This window comes from Sorghum bicolor, chromosome 2 (genome assembly GCF_000003195.3).
Source record: "Sorghum bicolor cultivar BTx623 chromosome 2, Sorghum_bicolor_NCBIv3, whole genome shotgun sequence".
In the NCBI taxonomy this organism is placed as follows: domain Eukaryota; kingdom Viridiplantae; phylum Streptophyta; class Magnoliopsida; order Poales; family Poaceae; genus Sorghum; species Sorghum bicolor.
In genome coordinates this window covers 76,375,847-76,394,775 of record NC_012871.2, presented here as the reverse complement: position 1 = coordinate 76,394,775, position 18,929 = coordinate 76,375,847, and the positions used below count along the sequence as shown (strand labels likewise).

General features: G+C 42.3%; 2 protein-coding genes across 2 annotated transcripts; both read right to left on the bottom strand.

Moving 5' to 3' along the window:
* Positions 5,972–8,594, bottom strand: LOC8078551 (peroxidase 70). The gene is made up of 3 exons (XM_002461162.2): positions 8,282–8,594; positions 6,940–7,131; positions 5,972–6,842 (listed from the first exon to the last, which is right to left on the bottom strand). Exons 1-3 carry the CDS (start codon positions 8,483–8,485, stop codon positions 6,282–6,284), a joined length of 957 nt encoding a protein of 318 aa, XP_002461207.1. The 5' UTR covers positions 8,486–8,594; the 3' UTR covers positions 5,972–6,281.
* On the bottom strand, positions 10,900–12,641 carry LOC8078550. The gene is made up of 6 exons (XM_021453634.1): positions 12,477–12,641; positions 12,015–12,380; positions 11,804–11,932; positions 11,547–11,726; positions 11,250–11,345; positions 10,900–10,992 (listed from the first exon to the last, which is right to left on the bottom strand). Exons 1-6 carry the CDS (start codon positions 12,639–12,641, stop codon positions 10,900–10,902), a joined length of 1,029 nt encoding a protein of 342 aa, XP_021309309.1.

Here is an 18,929-nt window from a genome sequence, read left to right as displayed (position 1 = left end):
AATCTCGGCTCTAGTGCTTTTGCCTTCCTCTTCTTATCCTCATTAGTCACACAGGTTGGTTTTGTCTTAACTTTCTTCTTAGATGACATATTCCGAAGACAAGGAAGACCATAATGCTCACAACAGTGGCATTGATCCTGATATCCTGATGTATTACTCCCAACGCTTCCATGATTTCTCATATTTTTCCAAGCTTCTGCTACTTGTCTCCTCACGGGTCCTGAGATACGTTGTTGAGAGTTCTTATTCTGAGTTATTCCTTCCACTACTTGTGTTTGCATGGCTAGAAGCTTCTCCATGTCGAATGCTTTTACGGTTGGAAAATCTGGGTGCTTTCGTTCCTTCTTGTCAAAGGTCTCCTCATTATGATCCATCTAAAGAGACAAAGAGAGAGGATTTAGAATAGAGACAAGATTTTATAAAAGAACTAGGCAAGAGGTAAGCATAACTTTTAGCAACTATCAAGGTCAAGGCGAAAAGCAAGAAGTAAGCAAAGATAGAAGCATGCCAAAACGTCCAGTTCTAACTAGGCTTGCGTCCTACAGTCAGCATTGCTCTGATACCACTTTGTAATACCCGATTTTAAGGACAAAACCAGATATACACTATATATGAGTTTTAGAAGTCAATTCTCATATATAGCTACAAATAAGGGGTAATATCAAAAGACAATGCATAAATTATATAACGTACTTAGTATAAAAGAGATAACCTTTGATAACAAACAGCGGATAGACAACTCCAAACTTCGGGTATTAACTTCTCTCTACAGGATCCAACTGACTGGTTGATCACAAGCCTAAACTCCTCCTGAGGTTTGGGGAAATAGCAAGAGTGAGTCCATGTCGAACTCAACAAGTATAGCAACTAGATTGTATAGCTCCCACAATCTCATGATCAATGTGACATAAATAATGTAAAACATTAAATAATAAATAATGAGCATATCTAACACACAGGAATCATTATCGTCGCAGCAAGAATCCCCAAGGCCGCTCCTGACCGTGAGCTCGGCTAGTATACTAGTTTTTAACCCTCTGCAGAGGTTGCACATCTTTACCCATGAGTCATGATTTACCCTTTCGCCCGAGGTAGCTAGTCTCTTAACCCCCTTCCAAGGGAGGTCGGCAGGGATCACTATGAAGTCTTTCAAAGGTTCGTCTAACAAGTTAGGGCCGCTTGGTTTCATTAGTCAGTCCATGTGATTCACCCGCAGGAATCCACGGTCTGCTATTCCCCAATTGCGCCACAACGGGTAACCGCTAACGAGCTAGAAAAGTTACTCATACTTAACTAAAGCCAGAGCCATTATAGCCCTCATGGTTGCACTGTTGTCCCGGTTATCACTTACAGATAAATCATCAAGTGGCTAAAAAGTCATTTTTATCATTTATTACTTAACATTAATCTAGTCACAGGATCATGGTCACAGAAATAAAATCCAAATGCTATACTTGCCTTAATCCAGATGCTCTTGCTAATCCTTTTGTTTCTGCTGGTCTCACTTGTCCAAGGCTCTGATCTTGACCACCGAAAACTGCTCTCCGTCTAAACTCGATCATCGATCACACAAACAATCGGAGAAAGCATACACGAGCAAACAAAGCTACAATTAGAATAGTACACCAATCATATAAAAACAGTATGAAAAGTTATAAAATGACTCTACGCATCGCTACGATCTCAAAGACGTAAAGATCACGAAAATCGGAGTTGAAACGGAGAAGATATGAATTTTCTAAGATTTCTTATAGATAAATAATTAATTAAATAGGATCACGAAATTAGAAAGTTTCAAACTGAGTAAATAATTTTACTAACATGTAGAGATCATGATTATGAACCTAACGCAATTTGAATGAGTCAAAACGGAGTTAAGATGAATATTTTATGAGCAAAACTAATTCAATGGCAATTCTGTAATTTCTGGAAAACGTATTCCAGCAGAACCGATGGAAAATACGCTTTCAAAGTCGAAAAGCGTAAACCGAGAAAGTGTTTTGGACCGCGGGTTAAGTCTTTAAAAAGAGCAGGGGTTCTTTAGCAAATGTCGCAGCCGAAAGGGTATCGGCCACCCTGGGCCGTTAGATCAACAAGGGACGACTCAGATTAGATGCTGGGGAGATGGGAAGCAGCTGCCGGCCGGAACAGTGTCTCCGGCGGCGGTGCCATTGCCGGAACCTCACCGGAGTTGACGGAAAACACCCTATGGTTCACCAAACTCGGATCCAAAAGTATGGGGAGAAAAAGGGAACCAACGCGAACTCACCTAGGGACGTTTCGAGATCGTAAATCGACCGGATATGCCGTGCAGCGCGTTTCGGCGGACGGATGGGGCTCTGCAACGTTCGGCGACAGTTAGACAAGAGTAGAGGCCGGTCGAGCGTATGGGAAAGGGCTCGGCACCTTCGTATTCTCGTCGCGAAGCTCGGCAAGCTCTTGAATTTGGAAACGCGTCAGCCGAGGAAGAGTTTCACAGCGGCGGTATTCTCTGCTTCTCGGCGAGATCCGAAAGCAATGCTGGGCGGCGGCTAGGGGCTCGCGACTCTAATAGATGGAAAAGAGGGAAGCACGGGGGGAGAGCGTGGAGGCTTATTGCGGCTCGGTGCGCACAAGGGCAGGAAATCCCGAGACTCGCGGGATTTGGTTCCTGGACGGAGTCCGGTTCGGCCACGCTCAAGGAAGAAGAAAGGGTCCGACGTGTGGGGGCCGGGGGTCAGCGGGTGTGGTGGCGGGTCCCGGCGGTCAGCCGAAGAAGAGGGAGAGGGGAGGATGCGGGCTGGCTGGGCCATGGGGGAAGGAAAAGAAAATTGGGCCGAGACAAGGGGGAGGGAGAATGGGCCGCGCGAGGGGAGCTGGGGGCGCTGGCTGGGCCTTTCAGGCCAAAATCTGAGAGAGGGAGAGGTGTGGGTTTCCTTTTCTTTTCTCTTTCTTCAATTCAAAGCCTATTTCAAATCCATTTAGAAATCTGTTTGAAATATTTCAAACTTTGGTCAAAATCACTCATCTCAAAAATAAAATGCACCAGCATGATTTACACACAATAGTTGCTAAGCCTTATATTAAATTTTTATTTTAATGAAAAATATTACTTTTCTTATGTTTCATGAGCACAAAAATTCAAAATTAAATTATTTTTCATCTATTTCTAAAAGAACAAAATTTAGGGTGTTACATCTCCTTGCCCTCCCTTGTGGGCGACTCCGAGCGCCGCCACCACCGCCTCTCGCCTTCACTATCACTGGTCCCTCTTTTTCTCTACGGCATATCGTTGAAGCAAAGGGAGTAGAGATCTGTCGTTTTTTGATAAGTTTTTTCTAGTAGATTGAGTTTTTAGGATTAATTAGAGTCTCTCTATATGCCAAGTTTTTTTGGTTTTGGCTCTTCCTCCTCTAGCTATGGCGAGAGAGTAGGGTGGAATCATTTTCTCCATGGCGGCTCCGTTGAAGATGAGAGCGACAAGTATGGCGTCAACTCATTGGTATGTCGACATAACTAGAGACTTTTATTTCCGAACAACGACATCAAGGCACAAATGGTATTATCGCTATGGAATAACTTTCTCATGTCTCTTCTCCGTTTTATTGTGATTAGATCTGGCCACAATGAAGGACTAGAGAGAATAAGGTGTTTAGATCTGTCTTCCTCATTCTTTGGTGGCAGAAAGAAGAAGATATTAGAAAGAAGAAGTTTTTTAACTCCGCCTACATAAATATTGGTCGTTGTTCGTTGGGCATCTGTTCTCAGGCCTTTTGTTGAGTGTTTTCCTATACGATCATCCATAATGTAAATGAAAATCAGTTTTAAATATTTGTGTAATCCAGAGTGCTTGTAATGTGTTCATGTATTCAACTATTATCTAATACAATTCTTCTTTCATCGCAAAAAAGAACCTATAAACAATAGCATAATTTGATTTTTTTTTAAATTGGATACTCAATGCTTGCCTAATATCATTGGCTTATATTTGGCTCACATTCGATCGAGATGGGATAATTTTTTTATGACATCATCTAAAAAATGTATACTATACTAGATTTTGTTGATGGCATGCAAACATTCAACCGCCTGACATATGACTAAACCATATAATGTATTTTAAAAATGCTTAGAGGCAAAGAGCCAGCCCCTGAACTCTATTTGCTTAGTTAATAAGCTACATATGGATGAAAGTACTGTTCACTAATTTCTTATGAAAAAAAAACACTGTTGAATGACTAATAGGTTCAATAGATAATCTCAAGCGAACAAGCTCCTCTCAACCCCTTCCATACTCCTTCCTCTATTTTCTTCAGAAGAATACTATTCATTAAGAAATGTTCAGTCCAAAATCTTTTCAGGTAAACATGCACACGCGAGCAAGGAAAAGTCTTATCTCCTGCACTGCACACACGTGGGTCTTAACCGCTAAGTGCTCTATAGTCTATACAAAGGATACCACCATATATGCAAGCTGAGTTGTCTTGCCTTGAAATTCGATCAGCATATAAAATTTGTCTCGTTTATAGTTAAAAATTGCACGATCGCGACATGCATACGCGCAAGTAGCCGATCAGTTGTAGTTGATACGTACGCACGTTGCAACTTGCACGCATGATGTAATGTAGTAAGGAATGCTCATTTGTTAATGCTTCTTGTTTTTTGGACCAAAGGTCCTAACTGTCAGCTCATAGTCAAAGACTGTTTGATCACTCCATGCTTTTAGTCTGAAAGTTAACTACGACATGTTTGATTGATTCAGTATGACAATTAGTAGCGTGTAAAGTTCACGCTTTACTGCTAATTAATAACTAACTGCGCTCCATGCATCCTAATAAGCTGGAAGAAAAAAGAGTACGAACTGATGATTTTTTGTTTACTTCTTTTTTCAACTGCATGCTTGTTCATTATTTCATTATTTGCATGCTATCCTTGTCATTGTCTCAACTCTCAAATCGCAATCAGCCTTCAATATGGCGCGATGTTTGCATTGGGTCCTTCATTCCTGTTTGCAATAGGCCACAGTTGACTAGTCTGAATTTGCATGACTACAAAGGTCAACAATTGTGGCCGTTGGACTGTGTGGCCGTCTTTCATTGAAAACACCACAGTCGTATGCAGCTAGCTGTCGCATATACTGTTCGCTCTAAAAAAATATCTGTAGTTGCACCTGGTGGCCCTTGTAGTTCCTTAAGGAGCATCAATCGTGACACTGAAAGAACGCCTTTCCCACCACGCATGACATTTTGCAACTATAACACTGTAAGCAGTGTGATATGGATCCCACATGGATGCGTTTTCATCATAAGGTCCTTCCAAAACCAAAAGCTCATATTCATGCATGACTAGGTTTTCAACATTTTCAAGTGGCTTTTATGAATGTCTAATGGTGGTTATTAGCACTCTTAGAATTATATTATCTTGAAGTAGCCAATCAACCTAGTGGTGGATCTATAGGTTTTACCTAAGAGTATGCCGCACAAAAAATTTACATATGCAATTCAGTGAAATTGTTTGCTGGTAAACAATTATAAAATTTGCAATATAATTCAGTAATAAATGCACGAATTAACATGATAAGTCTTAAATTCAAAGATTAAGTTAAAGAACGTGTACAAATTACAATACTAGTAGTTCAAACATGACAGTTCAAAGTATAGGCATAAAAGAGATTAGGAGACTTATAATACTACTTGTCCAATTGTTTTACTTGGCCACAACACACCTTGGCGTCTACCATCTGCCATCAGGACGAGGGGGCCGATAGCGTCACCCGTTATCGAGATTATGGTGTCTAAGTTGTCGAGTCTAGCGTCTGCCCGAGTCCAAATATTCATGATCATCTCTCGCTTTCATTTAGCAGTACATGGAATTTAGAATCTGTGCTTAGGAAATGTTGATTTGGGGGTTCATATTTTCACCTCAGGGATTGTCCATATATTAGAGCTTAAAACCCCCTAGGCCGCCACTTGAGAAAGAAAATTGGGAAGAATAACAAAAAACCACGTGTCAATTTTTCTTACAAAAAGACACTCAGAGAGAAGATTATTATTAAATATGTAGTGGTGATGGGTAGGCTAGACGCCACTTTCCGAGTCATATCACACACCCTTGCTGACTCGAGAAAGGGGGCAGTTCTTGAACGATGATCGATCGTTACAAGCACATTATTAAACACGCAGCTGAAAAATGGCGCAAACCAGCCTTATTATAGTGATCACTGCAGATCACTACCACGTACTGTTGGATCGTCGGATCACTTGGGCCGGCGTACGTACAGCTGCTAGCCGAGTAGCGGCTAGCTAGTTGACCCTGGAGCAGGCGCGCCTGATCTGGCCCTGCCTCCCAGTGAGCGGGCTGATGTTGCCCATCCTGATCATGGCCGCCGTGAAGTCCCTGTTGAACCTCGTCGGCGTGGACGCGTACGTGCGGACCAGTCCGTCCGTGGCGCCGCCGCCGTTGAACAGCTGCTGGTCGGAGTGCAGCAACCCGCTCCGGGACAGCAGGTTGGTGTAGTAGGCGTTGTCGAACGCGGTGGACGTTGCGGTGTCCAGCGGCGTCAGGTTGCCGTCGCCGTCGCCGGCCGCCGCGGGGCAGCTGACCTTGCGCAGCGTCGCGAACGCCACGTTCACGTTGGTGTCGTTGTATATGTGCGCCCGGAAGTTCTTGCACTGCGACAGCCCGATCGTGTGCGCCCCTGAGAGAGCAACCAGGTCCGTCCTGCTGAGCCGCTTCTTGGCGAACGCGGCGGTGAGGTTGGCGAGGTCCAGGGACGGCGCTGGCAGGTCGCTGTTGGCCAGAGCTAAGCTCGCCGTCGTCGAGTCCCTCCGCCCCAGAAGTACCCTCCACGAAGGCCCTCCCAGCTGCACAGCACACATCGTTTACCGAATTAAAGACAAGCTAGCTGGGGATCGGATCCGTGTAATTCTGGTCAGCCGGCCGGCCGGGGGTGTTTCTTACCGCGACGACGGAGTCTCGGGCGGCGACGGCAAGGATGTCGGCGCAGGAGACGACCCCCGGGCACACGGCCTCCACCTGCGCCTTGATGTTGTCGACGACGCCGAAGCCTCTGATGGACCCGACGTTCGGGTTAGCGGTCTGCTCGCCGGTGAAGGTGGCCGTGTCGTTCAGCAGCACCGACGCATCGCAGCCCTGCGGGTCGTCGTCCATGCATGTGGAGCAAGTACAAAAGTATTTTACTTTATTTGGACACCACACTGATGTTACATAAAGAAAACAAAATATATAAGTTGTTGTAGCAGTAGTACCAGTTGTTACATGATTTTGTATAATTAGCCTTGTTCAGCTGCCAATTTTTTTTGCTTGTAGGTACTGTATAACTTTTGTTTGTATTTGATAAAAATTGTCCAATCATAAACTAACTAGGCTCAAAAGATTCGTCTCGCAAATTACAGACAAAACTATATAATATTTTCGTCTATATTTAATGCTTTATGCAGTTGCAGTAAGATTCGATATGATATGAAATCTTAAAAAATTTTGGATACTTTTTGAAAATTAAACAAGGCCTTAATTAAGGAGCAGCTAGCTCATGGAAACTGTGTGCTAACCATAAGAAATAAATAAAAATAGAGAGTAAATATTTGGTAAGTTGAATATATACCAAGGGATAAAATAAGTCTTGGACATATGTTTCCAAATGTCAAAAGTGTTCATTGTCTTCCCAGGGCTTCGGCTCTCGCGCGCTTCTTGCCGCTCTAGAAGCCAAAATGATATCTAAAAAATGGCTGCTTGCAAGAAGCCCGAAAGAGCCGAAGCCGTTTTTTTATGGAGAAACAAAAGTCAGAAAAAAAAGAGCTTCTCTTATCTCTCACTCACAGACCTAATACAAATTATTCCAAAACTGCCAATGAAGCTGTTTTTATCAAAAAAAAAAAAAAATCAAATGGCTCTAACTCCACCAAAGAAACTGCTCTATATATGATAAGCGACAGGTGGAGACTTTTTTGAGCTGGAGCCTTACCAAACGCTACTACGGCTACTAGTCGTGTTAATAATCTGACAACAGTGGTAATAAACTGTGAGAACAGACTTAAAAACGAGGTAGCTAAAGATGATGCAATGGCAAACATACTGTAATTTCTAACCAGTGGTCACATACTAACATCAAAGATTGTTGCTAGGTCGTTAGGATTAATAATACACTACTCCATCTTAATTCTAACGACTGCCGTATTGCATACTGAGATCATGGATGGACGGTATGGTGATAGATGTGTGGTCAAATTTAAGTAGGAGTGGAAAGAATGAGACTTGAGAGGGACACGGGTACGGGACTTGCTTGGACAAAGCAGTCATGGAAGTGGAGCCTGAGCAGGGAGGCCCCCATGCGAGGCTCCTGTGCAACCGCGGCCGTCACGGCGGACTTGATGGTAGCCAGAGCTCTGGGACACGACCTGGAGTAGAATGTCGCCGACAGTTGCGCCGAGGCCACCGCTGCTAGGCACAAGAGCACCAGCACTGACAAGGAAGAAGCAGCCGCCATGGCTCCCCAATGCAGGTACACTGTTGACTATACTGCTGCAGTCCTTTTCAGGGTTAAGTGTTTCTTGACTTGATGGCTAGCCTGCATAACACAGGCAGTGCATATCTGTGTTTATATAGCTAGCTAGTAGCGTTCATGCATGTTTGGTTATTTTTGCTCCCGTGACGCAGTCTGTTTGTAACATGCCATGCTGTGTGTTTGCTAGTGTGACGCTGCATGTTTGGTGGCCATTGGTATATAGAATGCTTTGTCATGCATTATGAAGATATGGTTCGAGTCCAAATCAGTGAATAATGAAGGCGAACGAATCAAGTGCTTTACAGGCTAGGGATATATATGTTTTGGAGACATCAAGATCGTTGTCACTGTACTGTACGTGCGATACATATTTTGAACATTACTAGCTTGGCCCTTTTCAGAGAAAAAGGAAAGAACAGAAAAAAAAAAGAGCATTATTAGCTGGTCATGTGTCCTGTCAGTTAAGCTTTATACAATATATAGTAGAAGCGAACATACCTACCAGATTCTGGCTCTCTTTTTCTTTCTAGCGCAAACCAGAATTTGGCTTTCCTGCTGGTCGTTTTATGTTTCATCGCGGAAAGAGAGATATCATGCACTTTTCCTTGAAATTAAATGCACAGAAGCACTTAACATTTCCCAACACTGAAAGGCATATACTATAGTATTTTCGCTCATAAGGCCACAGTACTAAATGTTGATGAACAAGAACCTATATATACAGCTGCTAAAGAAAAAAACAGAACTTTAAATTCAGATGAAAACAAGATTTACAACTTTTCACAATTCGCATATATCATTAAGAAGGATAAGGAGACCTGACACTACCAAAATGGTGGAGTCTTCCTAGTGTTTTTAGTTAGTAATAAAACACTACCACTAGTCAAAACACTAAGGAATCCTCACTAGGAGGCATTTACTAGGGAAATTTCATACTAAATTTTGAATGCTAAAACACTAGGAGAACCCCACATCACTAGGAGAAATTATAAAATCTTGTTGTCATGAAGCCTGAAGGTCAAAGAAAAATATCAGTTTCTGCACTGAACTGAACACACATATATACTGCAATACATGCAACCGTATGCATTCAGACTTTCAGAGGAGGAGGCCTGGAGTTCGAACTTTGAAGGTATCTTGATTCAAATAAGTAAGGGAAGCATATTACAGTATATATGCATCCAAAAGAAAAGGGTAGAAAAATATCAGTTCCTCCAGCCTCCACTGAGGACTGAACGTACATGTGGCTAGTAGCTTGCAATACAACCATGCCAGTTGCCAACCATGCAGAATTTGTCTATCGTTGAAACCCTGTGAGGCTGTGATGACAAACGTCGTCGATAACTAATAAACCGAGTGATTGCGATACGCCACAAGTGGCAGAGGAGACCAATATTAATCTGCCTGATTACGACGTATGATTATCTGCAGACTTGTGCTTATCCTAGAGCTGCTGTTAGTTCTTGTGTGTGACTAGTCTCAAGCCGCACCTGCTGCACACTACCAGGCTGATGCTTTTTCCTGTCGGCCTAAAACCGTCAGGAATTAGCCGAAAGCCGTCAGGAATGCGATTCCTGACGGGCAATCGTCAGGAATCCACCGTAAGGAACAACTCAACAGGAAAACTCATTTGTTCCCGACGGTCAACCGACAGGATTGTATTCCTGACGGCCTTCGGTTTACGGACGCAACCTGTAACCCTATCGACAGGCCGACAGGAATTCCCCGCCATGAATCCTGACCGACAGGAATTTGCATCAGAATTCCTGTCATGTAGCCGTCAGGAAAGAATAAATAGAAAAACAAGATGGAATCCCAATTCCTGTCATGCAGCCGACAGGAAAATAAACAACAGGAATGCCATATCCAATCACATACACCTCCATCCATTTTGATTCCAGAAAAAATAAAATATATCATTTGACACCAGAGACAGATTACCACACATTCAATATCCAAATTCCAGATTATATTTCAAACATGTTCATAGGTCCAAATTCACCACATTTGAAGCTGGTTAACAAGTCCAAATCCAAATTGCACATCACAGACTATTCAGCAAGCCTTACATGCCAACTAAGTAGGTTCAAATGGCAAGACTTACTAAAGTCTAGCTGATTACATGCCAACTAACAGTTCAAGGGAGAAAGACTTCGGCAAGTCTGCATACATGCAAACTAAATAACAGAGGCCTATTCACTCTCTAACATCTACATACTAGGTTATGACTGCACAAAAGAGGTCAGCTTGCTTCAACCAAAGCAAGTCGATTTGGAGCTTCACCATATACACTCCAACAGAACAAAAGAGGTCACCTTGCTTCAACCAAAGCAAGTCAACTTGGAGCTTCACCATACACTCCAACTACACAAAAGAGACTTGCTATCCAGACACTTTCAGTCTGTGTTAGCGTTGCCTTCATCCTCTTTGATGCCATTGTTCTGTAGACCACCAAAACCAGCGTCTCCAGCATGTGATGACTCAGTAACCTACAAGGAGATGAAATTTAAATAAGCTAAACAAATTTGGTTATCTATCTATGTGAACAACAATAAGATTGCAGCCAACAGTTTGAAATGTCCAAGTGAAAGTGCAGCCAACAGTTGAAAGTGCAGCCAACAGCCAAAAGATAGAGAGGGAGAAAACCAACAGATCACAACTGAGGACTATCACTGGATCTATATTAAGTCGAACACATATGCAAGGGTAACACATAGATATTATAAATGCATGGTAAGAAACAGACCTGATCAACTGGTGGCATAGAAGCATTTGCATTGACTGATTGCAGAATGTCTGCAATTTCTGCTAGTAACTCCATGTTCAGCTTCTCAAAAACATCCTAAAACACAAGATGATTATTAGAGCACATTTTGGAAGTAACTGACCGGGTACATACACTATGTCAGATTAGCTCAAATACCTTCATATGTTTGGTTAGTACAAGTCCAATATGGGCAGAGTTCTGAGCATTCTGCTCCAACTGTGCATTCCTCCTCAGAAGATATTAAGACCTTGAATTTGTTTGGCTTGCTGTGTTTGCCCTTCTACCCGATCCTTTTATCTCAGATTTCCTTATAGCACTATTTGCTATTGGCAAACGGCCATGAGCTAAGCCACAACCACTACTTTTGAATACCACAACTGGATCAAGCTGTCCATCACTCCTGAGCTGCTCAAAATCATCTGGATGTTCAGCCTCAAGAGTAGTATAGTAATCATCCTATGACATAAAAAAATCATGTTACCCTCCATTTCATGGTACAGAACCATAGGTATTTAAAAATGAGGTGGACATACAATACGTTGTTTGGTCTTTTGGCTTGGAATTGGACCACTATTTCCATTGCTATCACAATTTTTGACACCCGACTTCATGGAGCAAAATGTATTCATGTCAGTTGCTGCCTCTGGACCATAGGTCTTTCCCTGTGATATGGAGATCTAATTACAAAGTGTAGAACACAACATTACTATATGGACATGAATAGTTCAGCTCATCTCAACTTACCAGATATTGTTTGGTTTGAGCATATGGTCGAGATCCACCCCTGTTTTGAGCAAAATCCACTTGGTTCCGTGAATCTTGAGCAAGGCGACGCTTCTTAAAATATTCTGGTGAGCACCAGTAAGCACAAATAGCACGCCATGCAGCCTCAGAAATCCAGTCTGGCTTAACCTTTGCATACTGGGCTTGACGAAGTAATTTCTGGCGAGCCTCTGAATCCTTTATCCTCTGTTGAAGGTACGTGTCATAGTATTCCTTCACAGCATCCACACGAAGCTCATACATCATATTTCTACACTGCTTAGCTGCAAGCCTATCAAGAACATATTCTGCACGTGGCATTAACTCATCTTCCACTGAGTAGATGCTCTACATAGACAAAACAGAGGCCAAATCCAGTGTTAGCTACAGCCAAATCATATTTACAAATTTAAAAATAGTGATATTGTGCACTTATTGAATTACCCATAATTCTTCTTTAAAACGATCAGCAGCAGTCATCCCATCTTCATCTTCAATAATATCATAGTGAGCCCATTTCTTTGCAAAATACTTCTTTGAACGACTCTCTTCAATCATAGAAGGGTATTCATGCTTTAGCAGAGCTGTGACTTGACCACCAATCCCCATGTCCTTCTTAGGTGAGTAATTTACAAACTCAAATTGCCTAAAATCACAAGTAACATTACATAAATATAGTAGAAGATACTTCTAAAATTGCCTAAAATCACAAGTAACATTACATAAATATAGTCGAAGATACTTCTAAAATTTCTACTAAATCATAACAGGTAACATTACATAAATATAGGAGAAGATATACTCACTCTTCGCCAACTAGTGCTATAGGAATTCGCTGGCCTGATGGAGGCCTTTTCAGCTGAGTAGGTCCTCTCTTCCTCTTTCGACTCCCTTCCTGAATTGGCCCATTCTCATTGTTGTTGGAGCCATTCCCATTCTCATTGTTGTTGGAGCCATTCCCATTCTCATGAGAATCAGTAGGAGCAGCATTGGCATCACAGACTCCATTTACTCGGCGGTGTCTGAAGCCCCTCATTTTCTGCAGAGAAGACATTATGTTAGTAAGTGTATAGAAAAATAGATACAGAAATTTGGTTCATATTAGAGGAATTTGGTTCATAGTAAAACAATAACTTGCAGTACACATTGAAGTACAAAAATCGCAGAAAATGACATATTACATTCAAGGTACAGAAAAATAAGCAACATTGTTTTCAGTACACATTGAAACAAGCATAAAAAGTACAATAATGGTAAAACATATTGATTTTAGTTTCAATAATCTTCATCGTCATAGCAAGCATCATCAGGCTCCTCATCATCAGTGTCAATTTGCTCATGTTCGTCTTCATCTATCTCTTGAGAAGCTTGTGTTTGTCTTGCTAGCACCTCTAGTTCATTTGGATTAACTATCTCATCCAACAATAAAGAAGCAGAATTGTCCAACTCAACATCTAGATCAATCACAAATGTGCCATCCAAGCCTTCCTCTTGAAAGAACGTTACATCTTCTGTTAGGGCTCCAGTTTCATCACACTTATTGCTACTATCAATCGGAAGCAATCGATCTCTAGGTGCTACTTGATGCACAACCCACCACTCAGATAGATCTGGTCTAGATTTGCAAGCATATGGCAAATAATACACTTGTTTCACTTGACTGGCTAGAACAAAGAGATCAAAGTTTGAAAGTCTTGAGCTATGCTTGACCTCTACTAAGCCAATATTTTCTGTACGCCTAACACCAGCAGCAGTGCTATCAAACCAGTCACACTCAAATATAACTAGCTCAAGCTGCATGCTGCCCTCCCATGAAATTTTAATGATGTCTTTGATAACACCATAATACTCAATAAGAGAGTCATTCTCATCAAAGCTAGACACACAAACTCCAGAATTGGTTGTCGCCAATCCTACTCTTGTTTTCTCATATGGTTCAGATCGAAATCTATAGCCATTAATGTCATAACACCCATATGTGTTGACTCTTCTAGTAAACCCATAAGATAAATTACGCAAAGCTTTGTGGATGCTTGCATTAACCTTGCACTGAAACGCAAAATTGAATAAATTAGCTTTCTTTTGTTAACTAAAATTATGCTATGTAATGCGAAGTATGTTGTTTACATGAGCTTTGAACCAATCAAAGAAATTAGGACCATTATGGACATGGCTCCCACGCCCAGGTATCCAACCATTCAGCCTTAAGTTAGAAATTTGTTGTTCGGTCGGATTCCTTGTTCCCTTCCATTGTTCCTGTTCAAACTTTCTATAAAACAAGGACAAATCAGCATGATGATTTATTTTGGTAAAGTTTTAGAATACATTACGGTGAAATCAACACATACTTCAAGAAATCTTCCATCTGTGGTATATTAGTCAATATATATAAGAAGGCAGCCTTGTATTCTTCTACAGAAAGATCACGACAACTCCTTTGGACATGGCACCGGCCAGCTTGTCTAAAGATTTCAATATCATCACAAGCGGGCACAAATGTGGAGGAACCATCATCATATCTAGGTGCCTTGTTTCTAGCTGAATGAGCCTTCGATTTGAAAAAAAGAGACAAGGAATTTGTGGCCTCTTCAACAAGCTGAGCTTCAACAATGCAGCCCTCAACTCTTGCTTTGTTTCGGACTTTTTGGCTAAGCTTTTGTATAGCCCTAAGAAGAAAAAAATTAGCACTACCACTAACAGATCAGCAACCAATTGAACCTACAGTTTAAAAATATACCTCTCAATTGGATACATCCATCGATATTGTACAGGGCCTCCTAGTCGAACTTCCTCAGCAAGATGTACCATAAGATGTTGCATAGGATTAAAAAATCCTGGAGGGAATATCTTCTCTAGTTTGCAAACAAGAGGCACTATGTTTTGTTCCAAAGCTAATACCTCATTCTTAGTAATTTGCCTAGCACACAATTTCCTATAGAAATAGCTGAGCTCAGCTAGACAAAGCCAAACATTTTCAGGAAGAAATCCACGGAAAGCAGCAGCAAGTAGACGCTCCATGAAGATATGGTAATCATGACTTTTCATCCCTGATACCTTCTTTGTTTGCATATTAACCCCCCTTCTAATATTTGCAGCATATCCATCTGGAAACTTTAGAGCTTTGAACCACTCTAAAATGATGGGCTTGTCATCCTTGGCAATGCAGAATGGTGCCCTTGGTTTACGCCACTCGCCGTTTGGTTTCAATACAAGATGCATGTTTGGACGATCGCAGATCAATGCTAGGTCTTGCCTTGCCTTCACATTATCTTTTGTCTTATCAGCTATGTCAAAACATGTGTTCCATATAGCTTCACCCATATTTTTCTCATTGTGCATTACATCAATGTTGTGTGGAAGTAGCAACTTTTTTGTAGTAAGGTAGCTGCCATAAACCATTATTGTGTGTCCAATTGTGTTGTTTATTAAATGCCTTCCTATCATTGATTTGAAGGTTCATTTGGGCTTCTATTTCTTCTCCTATCAACTTCCTTGGGGGTTCATCCAACACTATTGTATCCTTTCTAAATGCATTACTTCGGGTTCTAAATTCATGGTCCATGGGAAGAAAATGTCTATGACAATCAAACCAGCACGCCTTACCACCCTTAGTGAGTGTGAATGATTTGGTGTCACCTAAACACCGATGGCATGCCAACAACCCATGGGTGCTCCAACCAACAAACATCCCGAGGGCAGGAAAATCATGTATTGACATTTGATATGCTGCTTTCATGGTGAAGCTTTTCTTTATCGATGCATCCCATGTTAGAACTCCATCCTTCAGAGTTTGCAGTTCATCTATTAAAGGTTGCATCAAGACACTAAATTTTTTTTCAGGATGTGTTCTGGACCAGGGATAACTAGGGAAAGAAAGATGTATTCCAGCCTCATAGCTACACCAGGTGGAAGATTGTATGGGAAAACAAACACCGGCCAGTAAGAATATGATGCAGCCATAGGGCCATATGGTGTGAAACCATCGGTTGCAATGCCTAGCCGCACGTTCCTTGCGTCTTCTGCAAACTCTGGAAAATCAGCATCAAATTGTTGCCAAACTTCACCATCACGTGGGTGGTCCATTCTACCAGACCATGAGCGAGGAGTTTCTTTGTGTCATCTCATCATTTTTGCTGTTGCCTCATGTGCATAGAGCCGTTGTAACCTAGATGTTATTGGCATATAGCGCAAGACTTTGCGCGGGACCTTATTTGAGCCATCCACATAGCGTGGGGTTTCACAGTAGTCACATTTCTCTTTATGCTTGTTATTTTCTCCATAATAAAGCATGCATAAATGTAACATACATGAATTTTTTCATATGGCATGCCCAGTCCCTTCAGCAATTTTTTGGAATGGTAGAAATCCTTAGGCATGTTACTATCAGCTGGTATGAGTTCATGGATCAGTGCCAGAATGTCATCATAACATGCAATAGAGAGGTTGTGTTGTGCCTTTATGGATATCAACCTAGAAGTGGCTGACAATGTTGAGTGGGTTGTTTTGTCATGAACTAATTGTTCTGCACTATCAACCATCCTATAGAAAGCTTGAGCATCTTCTGTTGGTTCCTCATTACCTAGTGATGGTGCAGCTGCAGCTAACTCTACCAACATATCATCCATTCTATCCGTATCACCGAAACCCTCAATTACTGGCTCCTGAAAGCGCCTCTCACCATGTGCAGTCCATGTTTTATAGTTGGACTTATACCCATTTTGACATAGATGCAACTCTACCTTGCCCCTTTTGTGCCAAAAATAGTTCCTACACACTGCACAAGGGCATTTAATAGTACCCTCTTGTACTACAGACTGATTAGAGAATGCAAGATTTAGGAACTCTTTTGTATGGTGAACCCAATTACATGTTGGTCTACCACGCTTCCAACCACTATACATCCAATCACGCTCATCCATAATTTAGTATTGCTGTCAACATTCACAAAGTGCTTTATCAGGTGCCCAATACTATTTTCCAATTGTATGAATATAGTTTCATATAAAACAATTATCCAGGTTCACAAAGTGCTCTAATTAGGTGCCCAATACTAGTTCTAATAATCCCATGTTCAAATCAATATATCATGTTTTTATTGCCAAATTAATAAGCAGTGACAAACAGTTCATGCCAGTGATTCAGTATCCATAAAAAAATTGCAAGGGAAGAATCAAATCACCTCTGTCCCCTTCTTGTGGCAGCAAATCTCCCCTCTTGTGGCAACTGGCAGGATCTCCTTCTACCCCTCTTGTGGCAGCTAATCTCCTCCTCCTGTCGCAACTTGCAGGATCTCCTTCTCAAAGCCTGTGATGATATTATGATGTGATGATCTCAACAACAAAATATAAAGCAACACGAAACTGCGGATGCATATATAATTTTTTTTACGCAATGGGATACATATATAGTTGGCTGGGGATACCAGCAACATTGTTACAATCCACCCAAACTGGGGTTACCAGCAGCAAAAGAAGTAATACGCCTGACAAGAACTGCTAGAGTCTTACTGCAATGCAAACCAGAACTGGAAGCACTGGCGGAGCCAGCGGGTGGCACGGGTATGGTGCGGCATATCCTAGGCTGATGCAAGTTGCAGGGGCAAACATCTCTTTCTCCCTCGTAGACAGCTTCAGTTCTGAGTTCACATGAGCAGAGTCGTAGGCCAGTAGATGGGCAGCGTAGCAGCGACATGCATGCGGATTTGCTGATGTTTTTTTTCTGTTACCGACAACATTTGCAATTTGCTCGATAGATGAAAAAATATAATAAATTGTTATTGCATACTATCAATTATCATTAACCGCTCTTCAAAAAATTATCATTAACTGATGTTAGATTTCATCATTTCTTGAAGAGATACTTTAGCTGCATTATTACCATTTGTTTTTCTGTATACTTCGTCAACTTATTTTGTGGTATAAGTTCGCCATAGCCAGGTTAAAAAAAAGAGGTTCGCCACAGGATATGAGAATTTTGATGCATTATTACCGCACACATATTTTTGTTTTCCTATATATTTTTTTAAAATACGTTTTCCTATATACTTCATCACACATATCTTGAAGGGATACTTTAACTCCATTATTACTGTAAATAAATTTACTTCATCACACATCCCAACTCACTATGTTCAAACCTACAAGAAATTCAGTTGTCTCCAAAATGCTACGGAGTATATAGTATCCGGAGAGGCAGAGACAGGAAATAAGGAGAGATTCAGAAGCTCACACGGACGGATTCGTGGTGTTGACGGGGGCCTCGGGCGGATCTTGCTGCAGCCTAGCGGCGGCCGCCGGGACGCGGCGAGGACGGTGGCGGCGTCCGCGGGGACGCGACGCGGGACGCCGCGCGGCCGCGGGGACGCGACGCGAGACCAGGGGGATGACGGGCGGCGCGAGGGACCACGGGATGAGGGGCGGCGCGAGGGACCAGAGGATGAGCTCGAGGGGCTGCGCGAGGGCGAAATCGGCGTGGGGAGGCGGCGGCGTGAGAGCGGAATCGGAGTGCGGAGTCGGGGCGGCGCGAGAGAAGCCGGGCGCGGCGCGAGAGAAGCCGGGGGCGGCGGGCAGGGTGTTAGGGTTTTTTTGGTTTCCATTTTATACCCCTTATCTAAAAGTGGACCAAAAAAAAAGAAGAGCGGCAAACAAGCCCGCCATTATATTTTCTTCCCGCGCGCTCCAGTTTCGGGCGGGCAAACCACGATTCCTGTCGGTTCTAAGCTCCCGACAGGAATCCATATTGTATTCCTGACGGCAATAACATTTTCCTGTCGGTACCCACAAACCGTCAGGAAATATCCAGTAGATTCCGTCGGTTCCGTACAGCCGACGGGAACGATTACACATTCCCGTCGGTTTTCTCGAAACCGTCAGAATTTAATTTGGCCTACAGGAAAGG